The sequence below is a fragment of the Cavia porcellus genome, unplaced genomic scaffold, assembly GCF_034190915.1.
Source record: "Cavia porcellus strain 051 isolate PalLab524CR breed Dunkin Hartley unplaced genomic scaffold, mCavPor4.1 scaffold_15, whole genome shotgun sequence".
Taxonomy (NCBI): domain Eukaryota; kingdom Metazoa; phylum Chordata; class Mammalia; order Rodentia; family Caviidae; genus Cavia; species Cavia porcellus.
Window position 1 is genome coordinate 72,096,045 of NW_026947498.1, and position 12,254 is coordinate 72,108,298.

The 12,254-nt window shown below is 55.1% G+C and overlaps 1 protein-coding gene across 3 annotated transcripts; it reads left to right on the plus strand.

Moving 5' to 3' along the window:
* The first annotated feature begins 2 nt into the window (after positions 1–2).
* Csrnp1 (cysteine and serine rich nuclear protein 1) lies at positions 3–11,662 on the plus strand. Of its 3 annotated transcripts, none has more exons than XM_003464110.5 (5): positions 3–135; positions 6,690–6,928; positions 8,794–9,053; positions 9,354–9,668; positions 9,759–11,662. In XM_003464110.5, the coding sequence occupies exons 2-5, from the start codon at positions 6,730–6,732 to the stop codon at positions 10,719–10,721; spliced, it is 1,737 nt and encodes a 578-aa protein (XP_003464158.1). In that variant the 5' UTR covers positions 3–135; positions 6,690–6,729; the 3' UTR covers positions 10,722–11,662. The 3 variants fall into 3 exon arrangements, with proteins under 3 accessions (XP_003464158.1, XP_063081230.1, XP_063081231.1); XM_063225160.1 differs by lacking the exon at positions 3–135 and adding an exon at positions 1,156–5,313; XM_063225161.1 differs by lacking the exon at positions 3–135 and adding an exon at positions 5,345–6,316.
* The last annotated feature ends 592 nt before the right edge of the window (positions 11,663–12,254 follow it).

Consider the following 12,254-nt stretch of genomic DNA (forward strand, 5'->3'; position numbering starts at 1 on the left):
GCGGGGCCGGCTGCCAGTCTCCCGCCGTCCGCCGCCGCCGCAGGACGCGGGACCGAGGGGCGGCCGCACGTACGGCGGAGCACAGCAGCGGGCGCGGGTAGTGCCGGGTCGCGGCCGAGGGGTCTCGGAGAGCAGGTGAGCGTGGGCCGGGCGGGTGGCAGCACGGGCAGGGTCGTCCCCCCGGGGAGCGCCGCGGCGCGGCCGGGCCGGTTGTTCCCTGGCGCGGGGCGGGCGCCGGGACCTGGCCGGAGTGCGCGGCCGGCCGGCCGGCAGGCAGGCAGGCGTCAGGCCCCGTGTCCCCGCGTCCCGGCTCCGCGCTGTCCCGGTGCTCCGAGGCGTCCCGGCAGGTGGCGGGGAGCGGGGCGCGCATCCGCTGGCGAGGTTCCCTCTGACCCAGTCGCCTAGGAACTTTTCACAAGTTCTGTGCTTGGCCGGAGCAGGTGACAGCGGTCGCCCTCCTCCCTCGGCGGCCGGCGGGGACGGGGTGGGAGCGGGGATGCGCGCGGCTGGGTGAGTCACAGACCCCGCGAGGGAGGCCCGGGGGAGGGGCGCGTGGTGCGCTCACCTGTTTGACAGTCACCGTCACAGCAGAGGCCACCGCCGTGAGTCACGGGGCGCAGCTACACAGGCCACCCGGGGCCACTTGTAGGTCCTCTCCCACTCACTGCTGACCCCTCCTTTGCACGTACTTCCTCTCGGTCCTCAGTTTCCCCTTCCCGCGGGCCTTTTCCCCATCACGCAGTGCTGCGATGCCCACGCCCACGCAGCAGCCACATACTTAGTCACTCCTGTTCCCGGTACAGTCACACACAGCCAAGCCCACACTCCCGACGCTGCCCACCCAACACCTCCACTGCAAGTCTCACAGCCCTGGGGATAGTAAGGAACTCGTCACTTTCCGCCCCCAAGCCCTTGACAGCCCTATCCTCTTACAGTTCCATGCCGGAGTGGCCAAGTCCACCACCTTTCTCCTGTACCCTTGTCTGGTCATCTCCTTCGGCTTCGGCATCACTGGCCAACAGGTCACACCCCATCCCGTGCTGGTGCTGAGCCATCTTTTAAAAATGCAAATCTGTTATTGTCATTCCCTACGTAAATCCTCCCATGGCTTCCTGTGCCCTCGGGCCAAAGCCTGCCCTGTTGCCCCTGGCCCTGCCCCTCCTCCACGCTTGACTGACTGTCCCAGCTCCCTAGCCTCTCGTCCTGCTGTACCCGGTCGGGGACTCTCCCTGCCCCAGATGTACCTTCCTGCCCCTCCCCCAACCCGTTACCCCTACTATCCGGCATTCCCCCAACTCACTCTTCAGGGAGCAGCCTTATGAGTCTTGCACCTTGTGTGCCCAAATGTCTACCACCGATTTTGTCATGTAAGGGGAGTTCGGTAACTATTGCGTTTTAGAATGAATGAAGGCAGGAAGGAGGCCTGGATTAGGTAGAAGCACTCATTCTCAGGTTCAGTTTCCCTTCTGCGGGAGCAGTGTCTTTTGCAAACATTAGACAACTACCCTGTGCCAGGGCCTAGAGGCTAGGCTGAGGAACTGTCCCCTCCCTCTGATCACTTTGTGAGGGATGGGTGGGGGAGGGGTGTGCTAGTGCTTCCTGTCTGCTCTCTCTGGGCTGCTGAGGCTGTTTGATTCTTTGGGGACCACTTTGCTTGGAGGTGTTTTTCCCACATCTCAGGAGTAATTCTGGAGGGCCTCGGGTCATGTGACCCCAGGTGTTGGAGGGAGGGACTGGCCAAGGCCTGGGGTTTTGAGGTTAAAGGACACATTCTTTAGATTCCTGAAGGGGAAGACGGGTGCCCCCTCCCTAATGGTGGTTGGGTGTTGGGGCAGTGGTCAGACTGTTGAAGTGGGCAGAGAAGTTGATGTGACTTTTCCAGAGATGGTCTCCCCCTCACCCAAATAGCCGTTGGTTACTTGGTGCCTGGAGTGAGGTGGTCTTTCCTGGGTTCACAAAGTGTGTGTAGTCAGTTGTGGCCAGTGGGCTGGGACTGTGTCCCCGTGGGCTGTTAGTGGCTGTATGTGATGGCAGGAGGCCCCAGTCAGATCCCGGAAGAAGCCTGGCTTTTTTGATTCAGTGCCTGTCTCCGGGGCTCCTCCAGGGGTGTGATAAATTTCTGTTGGAGCCAGCTCCTGGGAATTGCTTTTCCTTCCTCCAGGACCCTAGGAGGGGGTTGTACTCACCCCGGGAACAGTGCCACAGTCAGGATCTTGATTCCTGGGTAGCTGCTGGGAGCCCCTCCCCCACTCTCTGACTCACTGTCTGACACTTTTCTTGGACTGTTTCACTATCTTTCATTCCCTTTTTCTGCCTTGGCCTCTCCTTGTCTCTGGCTCAGTCTTTCTGTCTCATCTGCCTCTGCCTCTGCCTCTGCTAGCACTATAGCTGCAGGTAGGACAGGGGAATGTGAGATCAGGAGCTCTCCTTGCTTTTCTTACCCAATAGAGAAGGAAATAATTTCTCATTTGATTCCAGATCTGTAGAGCCTAAGAGATTCATCGTTTAAATCTGAAGTAGGACTGCAGTCTTTGTGTAACTGTTTCCTGGTGTGCAGCTTTGTAGGTTATAACCCACTCAGCCTTAGTGTCCTGTAGATATCCCAGACCCAGAGCCCCAAGCCTGGGTGTCCAGCCCAAGCCTGCTCTCTTGATACCTTAATCCCTTTGCTCCTTAGATGCTTGCACTGGTGCTTCCTGCAACCTTGAGCAACCTCCCGCTTCTCTACCCTCGGAGCCACCTTTTTGAGAGTATTCTTGCAGGAATCCTCTGGCAGAGGCTAGGAGGGGGCAGGCATGTGCACCACCACCCCCAAATTAACTGCCTGGAGCAGGAGAAGGTCACATTGAGACCTTGTGTGCATAAAGAATGCCTCTGTGTGGATACTTGAGATGCAGGCTGGCCTGCTTGCTTCTGACCTTGTCAGGGACTCTCTCTGCCAGGCCCTGTTCTAGGTACAGGCACATTTGACCAGGCAGAGCTGCCCTAATCTTGTGAGGTTGACAGGCAGTGAGGCCATTGCACTGTGGTCAGATAACGCTTTGGTGGAGAAATTCCAGGGCCTTTGGGAGCTGTCTTTCTTAGTTTGGGCTTCTGTAACAAAAACACCATGATGTGGTGACTTAAAAGTATATTTCTCATGGTTCTAGAGGTTGGGGGGGGGTGTCCAAGATAAAAGTGCTCATCTGGTAAGGGTCCCTTCCTGGTGTACAGATGGACACTTGTCATTGTCCTCCTGTGGTAGAGAAAGAAGCTGTCTCCTACTCATGATGTATTACCTCTCAAGGCCCCTCCTCTGCACACCGTCACACTGGAGGTTAGGGTTCAAGGTAGGAATTTGAGAAGCCCAGAGAGTTAAGGGGGTGGAGTTGAGGACTCAGGATGGCCTTTTGGAGGTGACTTTGGAAAGGAAATAGGTTTTAGTTTTTGCAGAGACCAAGAGGTGGGCAGCACAGGCCATTAGGAAAACAAGTTGAGCTGAAGCATGGAGAGAGGCGTGTGGAGTCTTGCAAGATGACTTTGGAAGGGAAGAAGCAGTGGTCAGGCTTACTTCAGGTGCTCAGAACTCTGGAGCCTCGGGGCAAGCTTCCCCCAGGGAAGCTGTTCTGAGCATGGGAATGGCAGGTGGATGTTCGGTTTAATATCATCATTCTGCTTGCCTACTAAAGAACAGTTGGAGGGGGAGGCTAGGCCCAGAGAAGCAAGGGCCTGGAGCTGCAATGGTGGGGACAGAAACATGTTTAATTTTCTTTCTGTGTTAACAGTTTTTTAAGGATAATGCATAGATCACTGATTTCATTAGCGGACTTGGGGGTGTTTTCTGGCATCCCTGGGGAGGGACCTCAAAGCCTTGGAACATGCCAGGCAAGCTGTGTATCGCAGGGTTCATCCCCAGTAGGTACAAAAACATAAGGGTAATGAACTTTCCTTACATGGTGATGGGGTCCAATCCACATCTTCATATACACTAAGCAAGTGCTCTACCATCCCGTTACTGTACCCCCAGCCCAAGCTTTACAATTGATGATGACATAGATGGAAGGCATAAAGTATACGAATCTTACATGCACCTCTAGAGGTGTTTTTAGTTTTAGGCACTCATATAACCACCATCTAGACTAACATGGAACATTTTCACCCTCACCCTGAAAATTCCCTCATGACTCGCTATTTATTGTGTGCCCCTTCCCCTGGGAAGCACCATTCTAACTTGTGTAGTTTCTCCTTGGTTTTGCCTTTTCTTGAATTTCATGTACATACATTTTGTTTCTGGCTTTTTTTCACCCAACATAATGTCTGTGAGATTCATTTGTGTTGTGTGTATCTAGGAGCTCATTCTTTTTCTACACATTCACAGAACACTTAATGCTGTCAAAAGAACTTGACAGGTGTTCATATAAACACTCAACTCTCTGAGGTTTTAAACAAGGCATTGGGGACACAGGTGTGAAGGAACTGAGCAGGATCACCCAGCCGCTTCACAGCCAGGCTGGGGGTTGCAGCGCAGGCATTCTGTTCTGGAGCTGAGGTTCTGATGCGACACTAGATGGCCTCCAGGATCCCCGCTAAGTCTGCGCCTGTCCTTGTGTGGATTAAGTGACATGTGAACGCTCAGGACTGAGGGCCTGGATGTAGAGGGAGGGAAAGGAAGGAGTTGAGGATGGTTGCAGGTTTCTGGCTTGAGCAACTGGGTGGGTGGCAGTGCTGTTACTAAGATAGGAAACACAGGAAGAGGAACAGATGGCATAGGGGGTGGGGAGCACAGACAAGGGGTTCAGTTTGGGGCCCGTGGAATTGTATGTTTTCAGGGGAAGGCCAAGCAGACATGCACATTGAGCAGTTGGTCCTAGGGGTCTCTGACTGGGCATACTTAGGGAGAAACTCAGCACCCAATATATGGCATTGGAATTGGGGGCACCCTGGGGTCCCCATGGGACTGTGGTGGGAACAGGATGTGTGCTGTTTGTCCATGTTGTATGTTTCCCTATGTCTGAGTGTCCCTGTGTGTGTGTATGTGTGCCTGACTCTGGGTCACCAAACCCCCATCTCCTGGGAGAGCCCATAGGTCAGCTGGGAGCTAAGTTGTTTTTATTTGTGGTTTGCCCCAGGGAAGGGGATGCTGAGCCTGAGAAACTACCCCCGGAAACACCTGTGCAGCCTCTTCCCCTAGCCCAGGGTGGGAGGAGGTGGCTGAGATGGGAGATTTTCTTTTTGTACTTGCTTGGGGGAGGCTGGCCCTAGGGTGAATTTTTACCGAGTTAAGCCATTTACAGCAATGCCCCAGGATTCTGGGACTCTGGGAGGATGGAGATGGTATGTTCGCAAAGGACACCTGAGTGGGGACAGCTTTCTGTTTGGTTTTTCCTGTTATCTGTTTCCCGTGATGGCAGGGGGAAGGGTTCCCCAGCTCTGGGGCCTCTCCTTTCCCCTTCCTCCTGGCTACCTCATGGAGGTTTGGTGGAGATCCAGCACTGAGAGTAGCTACTCGGCCACAGAGCCAAAGTATCTCTGCTCAGCCCTCAAGATGGAATCCTTGGGGTTCCCAAGGCCGAGAAGGGATTGACATGCTGAAGTATTCAGGGAAGGAGCCCGGAGCCCCAGTACTCAGAGGAGGCCAGCCTGGCTCTCTGGCTGCATTCTCCTGAGGGCTGAGATCCCTGAAATCCAATCCTGACTGAGGCTTTTCCTAGAGTGCTACATGTCAGAAGCTATAGGCCAGGGAGATAGGGGCATCATCTCAGGTAGTTAGTTGCATTATTAGAGATTTTTTATTTTATTTGTTTGTTTTTTAAAGATAGTCTTACTAAGTAGCCAGGCTGGGTTTGAACTTGGGATGCCCATGCTTTAGTCTCACAGAGTTCTAGAATTACAGAAGAACGCCACACCTGGTTTGAGGTTTGTTTTTTTAAGTGGAAAAATAACTTCCATGTGAGGTTAATTCAAACCAGCACAGATACTAGATTGCTGGTAGAGGGCAAGATGGGGTGAGTTTTAAGATCAGATCAAGGGCCCCGGTCACAGTCAGGCCTAGAGGCAGGGGACTTTTCCCTGTGCATGCGGGGGTTTCTGAGGGAAAGTCTGAGAAGCTCCACCACAGGCAGGAGGAGCTCGGGAAAGTCCTGCCCTGCCTGCGAGCAGAAGCTGCCTGTTCCCAGAGTGGGAGCCTGGTCAGCCTGCCTGGAGCCAGCTGCTCCAGTAGGGCAAGGTGGTGGGTCTTGGTGGGAGTGTGGAGCCAGGAGGAAGCAGAGGCAGCATCTGAGGGCTGTGCACGGTGCAGACAGCTTCACAGATGCGAGCGGTGTGAATCACCCTTCCAGTGAGTCAGCTCCCAGGATTCCTGTCATGGAGTGAGTGGGGCCCGGCTGAGTGAGGTCTGCTGGTCCATCTGTCTGTCTGCCTGCCTCCCGCCCTTGCCTGCATGGATGTGTGGGTGTATGGCAGGAACGTGCCTGGCAGTTTACTGGGAAGTCCCTGGCAGAGGTTTGGGGAGTAGAAGGTTCTGGGCTGCGGATTTGCACATGGTCAGAAGAGGGGGCTGGTGGCTGGAGCTGAGGGCCGGGGCAAGGAACTGACAGTTGGGAGGGCCTGTGGGGAGACCGGTGGTCATGGCCAGCAGCCTGCCTCCTGCGCAGGGTCAGCTTGCTGTTACTGTCTGACTGCTATTGAATACTGTCTCAATCCTGTTCCAGGCTGACTGTCCCCAGCTCCCCAGAGGACCCTTATCCCACCATGACTGGACCGCTGAAGAGGAAGTTTGACCAGCTGGAAGAGGACTCTTCGTTTTCCTCCCCTGCCTCCTCGGGGTGTCCCTCTCACTCCTGCTCGCTGAGCTTTTCGGTCTCCCCTGCCTGGGACTCCGCCGAGCGCAGCCCCTGGAGTCCTACACCTCCGCCGGCCCGGGCCATCTATGGCCCCCAAAGCTTCACCCGTGAGTGCTCTCCCTGGGATCTCCACCACCCTCTGTCTTTCTGCCTGAAAACTGAAGTTAGGAGGCCTCTGGAGGGTCAGGTCTGCAGCTGTGGTTACTCCGCCATGACGGAGTGGTCACTGCGCCACCTGTCCCAGGACGTTTGGGCACAGCTGAGTTGCCTTTGGCCTTGGGAGTGGTGATGCTGCTGCTGCTCCTTGGAGTGGCCCTGGGCCTCCTGCTCTGCCTCTCCCTTCTGTTGCAGTTTCATTTCTCCTGTGTGCACCCCACCCACCTCCAAAGCAGGCGGTGCAGGGCCACACCCCACACATCCCTGCCAGGCCTGACCCTCTGCAGAGTGCTTTGCCTGCATGCAATGAGAAAGGATTTCTGTTTGTTTGTTTTTTTGAGACAAGGTCTCAAAAAACAAGCTGTGTAGTGCAAGCTGGCCTTGAGTTCACTATGTAGCCCAGGCTGGCCTTGAACTCATGTCAATCCTATCTCAGCCTCCAAGTGCTGGGATTAGAGGCTGTGCCATTGTGCCCTTCTGTTTAACTTTTTTATGTGTAATGTGTACACATATATGTATGGACATGGTACCTTTAAAACATGCTTTCCTCAGTAATGGCGACTGAACCCAGGGCCTTACCACTGAGCTGCATTCCCAGTCCTTACTCAGTTTTTTATTTACTTATCTACTTTTTGGTACCACAGATCGAACTTGTGACCTCATGCTTGTCAGGCAGGCCACTTATGCTGCTGAGCTAAATCCCCAGCCCCTTACTCAGTTTTTATTTTCCGATAGAGAGGCCTTGTATCGCCTAGGTGGAACTTAAACTTAGTGATCTTCCTGCCTCAGACACCCAAAGTGCTGGAATCTGAGGCATATGTCACCATGCCTGGCTTAAATACTTTCAGCACATGCCATCTAACAGTACAAACTAAAACATTTTAGAAGAGAAACTCAGGTAACTGGGTACAACAGTATGAAGTGGAAATATATGATCTCTAATCTCAGCACTCAGAAAGAGGCAGGAAGATTGTAAGCCCGAGGCCAGGCTGGTTTACATAATGAATTTAAGGCTAGTGTGGTCTACATGACGACACCCTGTCTCAAAAACCAAAAAGAAAAAGAGAAATAGAAAATTGCCAGTATTTGTCCAGTTTATAAAAATCTAGGTACATATATTATTATATGTATAGAGAGCTTAGTAATCAGAATATAATCAGTGACTTATAAAAAGAAGACTGTTGTAAGCCTGTTGTAAAACACAGAAGCTATAAAGGAAAAGATAAATATGTACTTTTGATTATGCAATCCTTAAAAATAGTGTGAAGCTAGGCAGGATGGTACATGCCTGTAACCCCAGGACTTTGGGAAGCTGAGGCAGAAAGATTCCAACCTTAAGCCCAAGCCTCAGTCACTCGGTGAGACGTCATCTTAAAATAAAACTGAAGCAAGGCCGAGGCTGCAGTTCAGTGCTGAGGGCCTGTTCAGTCTCCAGCACTGCCCTCCACCTGAACTGTGTGTCGGTTGGGAATGTGGCTCTCAGCTTCAGTTCCCAGACACAAAAATACACACATACATTCATTTGTGAAATGCCATAAGACAAGTGAAAGACAAAATTATTGTACATATTATCATCCCTAATATATATAATTAATAACGAGAAAGCCGTCCAGGGACCTGTGTGGCTGGTGAGGGTGTTTAGTCTCACAGATGCTACCAGTTAGGACCGGGCGGTGGCTGTAATAAGCATGGCTGGCCCAGGCTTCGCCAGCTCTGCCCCCTCCAGGAGGTGTGTGGAGGGCCGGGGGAATCTGAGGAGAGGCAGCCGCGTGGTCTTCTTGAATTGTAATTAGTCCTCCGTTCCTTCCGTTTCCAGCGCTGTCCATCCTGAAGCGGGGTCCTCGGGTGCGCCCAGCCCGTGTTGCCTTCGACGGCATCACCGTCTTCTACTTTCCGAGGTGCCAGGGCTTCACCAGTGTGCCCAGCCGAGGAGGCTGTACTCTAGGCATGGCCCCTCGCCATAGTGCCTGCCGTCGTTTCTCCTTGGCTGAGTTTACCGAGGAGCAAGCCCGGGTCCAGCGAGAGAAGCTCCGGCAGTGCTTGAAGGAGGAGAAGCTGGAGACGCTGCGGAGGAAGGTAAGGCGACCCCTGGCCCTGGCAGCACCTGGAATCCTGACTTCGGGTACCAGCTGCGAGTGTGGGGAAGCGCACTCAGGGGCACCGCTCATCTACATTGCCCGCAGATGTGGGAGGCTGTCGGGGTGCCAAGGCTTGGAACCTGAATCCATCTGACTTCTGGGAGGGGAGGTGACACGGGAGGACCTGTCTTTGCAGTGCTCTGCCTGTGTGCACAGATGCACCACAGTGCCTAGCACGCAGCGGGCACTCGGGAGAGTGCTCGTATCTGCTTCTCATAACTCTTCTCCATGCATGCAGCTTTCTGCAGCTGGGCTCCCAGAGACAGAGGCTGGCCAGCCCCTCACAGTGGACACCATCGACGATGTTTCAGTGGAAGAGGACTTGGCAGCGGCTGTGGCAAGTGGCCGTCTGCAGGAGGTGAACTTCTTGCAGCCCTACCCAGCACGGCAGCGGCGGGCTCTGCTGCGGGCTTCGGGTGTGCGAAGAATCGACCGTGAGGAGAAGCGGGAGCTGCAGGCACTGCGGCAGTCCCGGGAGGACTGCGGTTGCCACTGTGACAGAGTCTGTGACCCTGAGACCTGCAGCTGCAGCCTGGCGGGCATCAAGTGCCAGGTGCGGGGGCAAGCGAGCTGGGCATGGGGGTCCAGGTCTGCTGGGTCGTGATGTTTCCAGGGTCCTCACTCCCACCTGCTCTCTCTGCAGATGGACCACACTGCCTTCCCCTGTGGCTGCTGCAAGGAGGGCTGTGAGAATCCCAAGGGGCGTGTGGAGTTTAACCAGGCACGAGTGCAGACCCACTTCATCCACACGCTCACCCGTCTGCAGCTGGAGCAGGGTGCGGAGAGCCCTGGGGAGCTGGAGGCCCCTCTGCCGGGCAGCTTGCCCGGCTCCTGCAAGCCGGCCACAGTCTCCGCATTCCCCCTGGCCAAGCCTCCTGTGAGCAGCGAGCTGGGAGACAACAGCTGCAGCAGTGACATGACTGATTCTTCTACCGTGTCTTCGTTGTCAGGCACCAGCGAGACCCCAGACCTCCCCAGCCACTCAGGCCTGCCTCGCTCTGCCTGCCAGCCTGGCGTGGATGATGACAGCCTGGCGCAGATCCTCAGCTTTAGTGACTCGGACCTCGGTGGGGAGGAGGAAGGGGACGAAGCAGGTGTGGGGAACCTGGACAACCTCAACTGCTTCCTCCCGGCTGACATCTTTGGTACTGGAGACTCTGTTGGGCTGGCCAGCTGGACCCACAGCTACTCAGGCTCTAACCTCATGTCTGGTGTCCTGGATGAAAATGCCAACCTTGATGCCAGCTGCTTCCTAAACAGTGAAAGCAGCCTTCCTGGCACCTCAGTGCCACCCAGCGTGGATGCTGGCCAGAGCAGCTCAGTGGACCTCAGCTTGTCTTCCTGTGACTCCTTCGAGCTGCTCCAGGCTTTGCCAGATTATAGTCTGGGACCTCACTACGCCTCCCAGAAAGTGTCTGGCAGCCTGGACAGCCTTGAGGCTCCACACTGCCCTGTGCCTGGCTTCTCTCCAGCCACAGAATCCAGCATGTGCTTCCTGGAGTCCCTCATGGGCTTGTCTGAGCCAGCTGCCGAGGCTCTGGCCCCCTTTATTGACAGCCAGTTCGAGGATGCTGCCTCAGGGTCTTTGGAGCCTGTGCCGGTGTGAGGACCAGGCTGCCATTTCCCTGCCCCAGGAGCCCAGTGCTGCTTTTTTGTGATTTTGGGGCTCCCCAAGGTTTAGGGGTATCAGTCTCCCATTGGCTGGCCCAGCTACAGGCACTCCTGGTTTCACGCAGTGCCCAGTTTATTTATTTTTATGGATTCTTCATGCCGATGAGGGTGGGGAGGGGATTTCGCCCTTCAGCCTGGTTCCCCCACCCAGTGCTCTTCCACCTTCACAGCGTGGGCCAGAAAGATGACCCCTTTGGGCCTTTGATGTTCCTAGCCCAAAGAGGGCAAGGCAGGGCTAAAATCAGCCACCGATGGCTTCCTGTTTGCTCTGGGCCATGGGTGGCTGACCCTCTGGACTGTGAAGACTAATTTATTTCCGTAACTTATTGGGCTGCTGAGACGGCTCTGGCTGGTGGGCAGTGCTGGGAGCGAGGCCCTCTTCGTGCTCCACCCTGCCTTACTCCGCTGGGCTTCGATGGAGACCAGAGGTGGATCTCCTTTGTCAGTTGCCTGACTCCTGGATGGCTGAGCCAGTGGGGCTGGGCTGACCGCCATGACCAAAACTCCTTCTGCCCTCTCCAGCCCCTCTGTTTCTTGCCCTCTGGCCGTCTCCCCTCTCCAGAGGCCGAGGACACAGGAGGCAGGCCCAGGAGAGTAGCAGGCTTGTCTCACGACTATAGCATGTCCAGGCCACGTCTCAGGCTTTCCGGGCCAGTTGGCGAGGGTCACTCCTTAGGGTTCTCATGCCCTTTGTTTGCTTGTACTTAATTTTGCATCCATTTTTATATTGTCCCTAAGTATCAGAACTATAATTTATTCATTTCTCTGTGTGTCTGTGCCAAGAAGCCTGGGCTCTGGGCTGCTCCTTGCCAGCTTGGGTGTGGGAACACATCGTACCTGACCCAACAGGTACCAATAAAGAGGCTCTATTTTTAACAGTGTGGTCTGCGTTAGTGGGATGGTGAACGGGGCAGACCTCTGGGAGGTAGGTAAGGGGGAGGATGGCCCTGCAGGCAGTGTGGACACTGAGGCCGTGTCTTGAGCCAGAAGGGGTACACAGCAGACGGGGCCTTCTTCCAGAAAGGCCAGTCAGCTTGGTGGCCAGCTGGGCAGGTGGAGCAGTTGTAAATTAGCCTGCTGCTGTCCAGTGGTCATCTGGGGTAGCAGTAGGGAACAGCAGCAGGTGCTGCTCTAAGAATGGGTGCTCTGCTCGGGGTGGGCAAGGGCACCTTTCTCTTTGTGGATACAGCCTCATGGGCCCCAGCCCAGAGGGTAAGTCACTGCAGGCAGGGCAAGACGGAATGGGCCTGGTGAGGACCTGGCCTAGGAAGAGCACCTGTGGTCTCGGGGGACTTGAGCACCAGCAGCTACAAGCCATCATCCATCTGCACTAGCCAGACCTGTCTGACCTGTCCCTGGCAGGCCAAGCAGGCTGTGGTCCAGAAGAGCAGGCCACAGCCTGCCCCAGGGAGCCCCGGTCCGGAAGTCTGAGGGGCAACCCCGCTTTCTTCCCAAGGAGTGGTAGTTC

Excerpts from the sequence above, each read along its gene's own strand:
- Csrnp1 (XM_063225160.1), top strand. The coding sequence starts at position 5,276 with ATGCCCCAGGATTCTGGGACTCTGGGAGGATGGAGATG. Across the intron at positions 5,314-6,689 it reads ACTCTGGGAGGATGGAGATG|GCTGACTGTCCCCAGCTCCC; the intron begins GTATGTTCGCAA and ends ATCCTGTTCCAG. Across the intron at positions 6,929-8,793 it reads TGGCCCCCAAAGCTTCACCC|CGCTGTCCATCCTGAAGCGG; the intron begins GTGAGTGCTCTC and ends TTCCGTTTCCAG.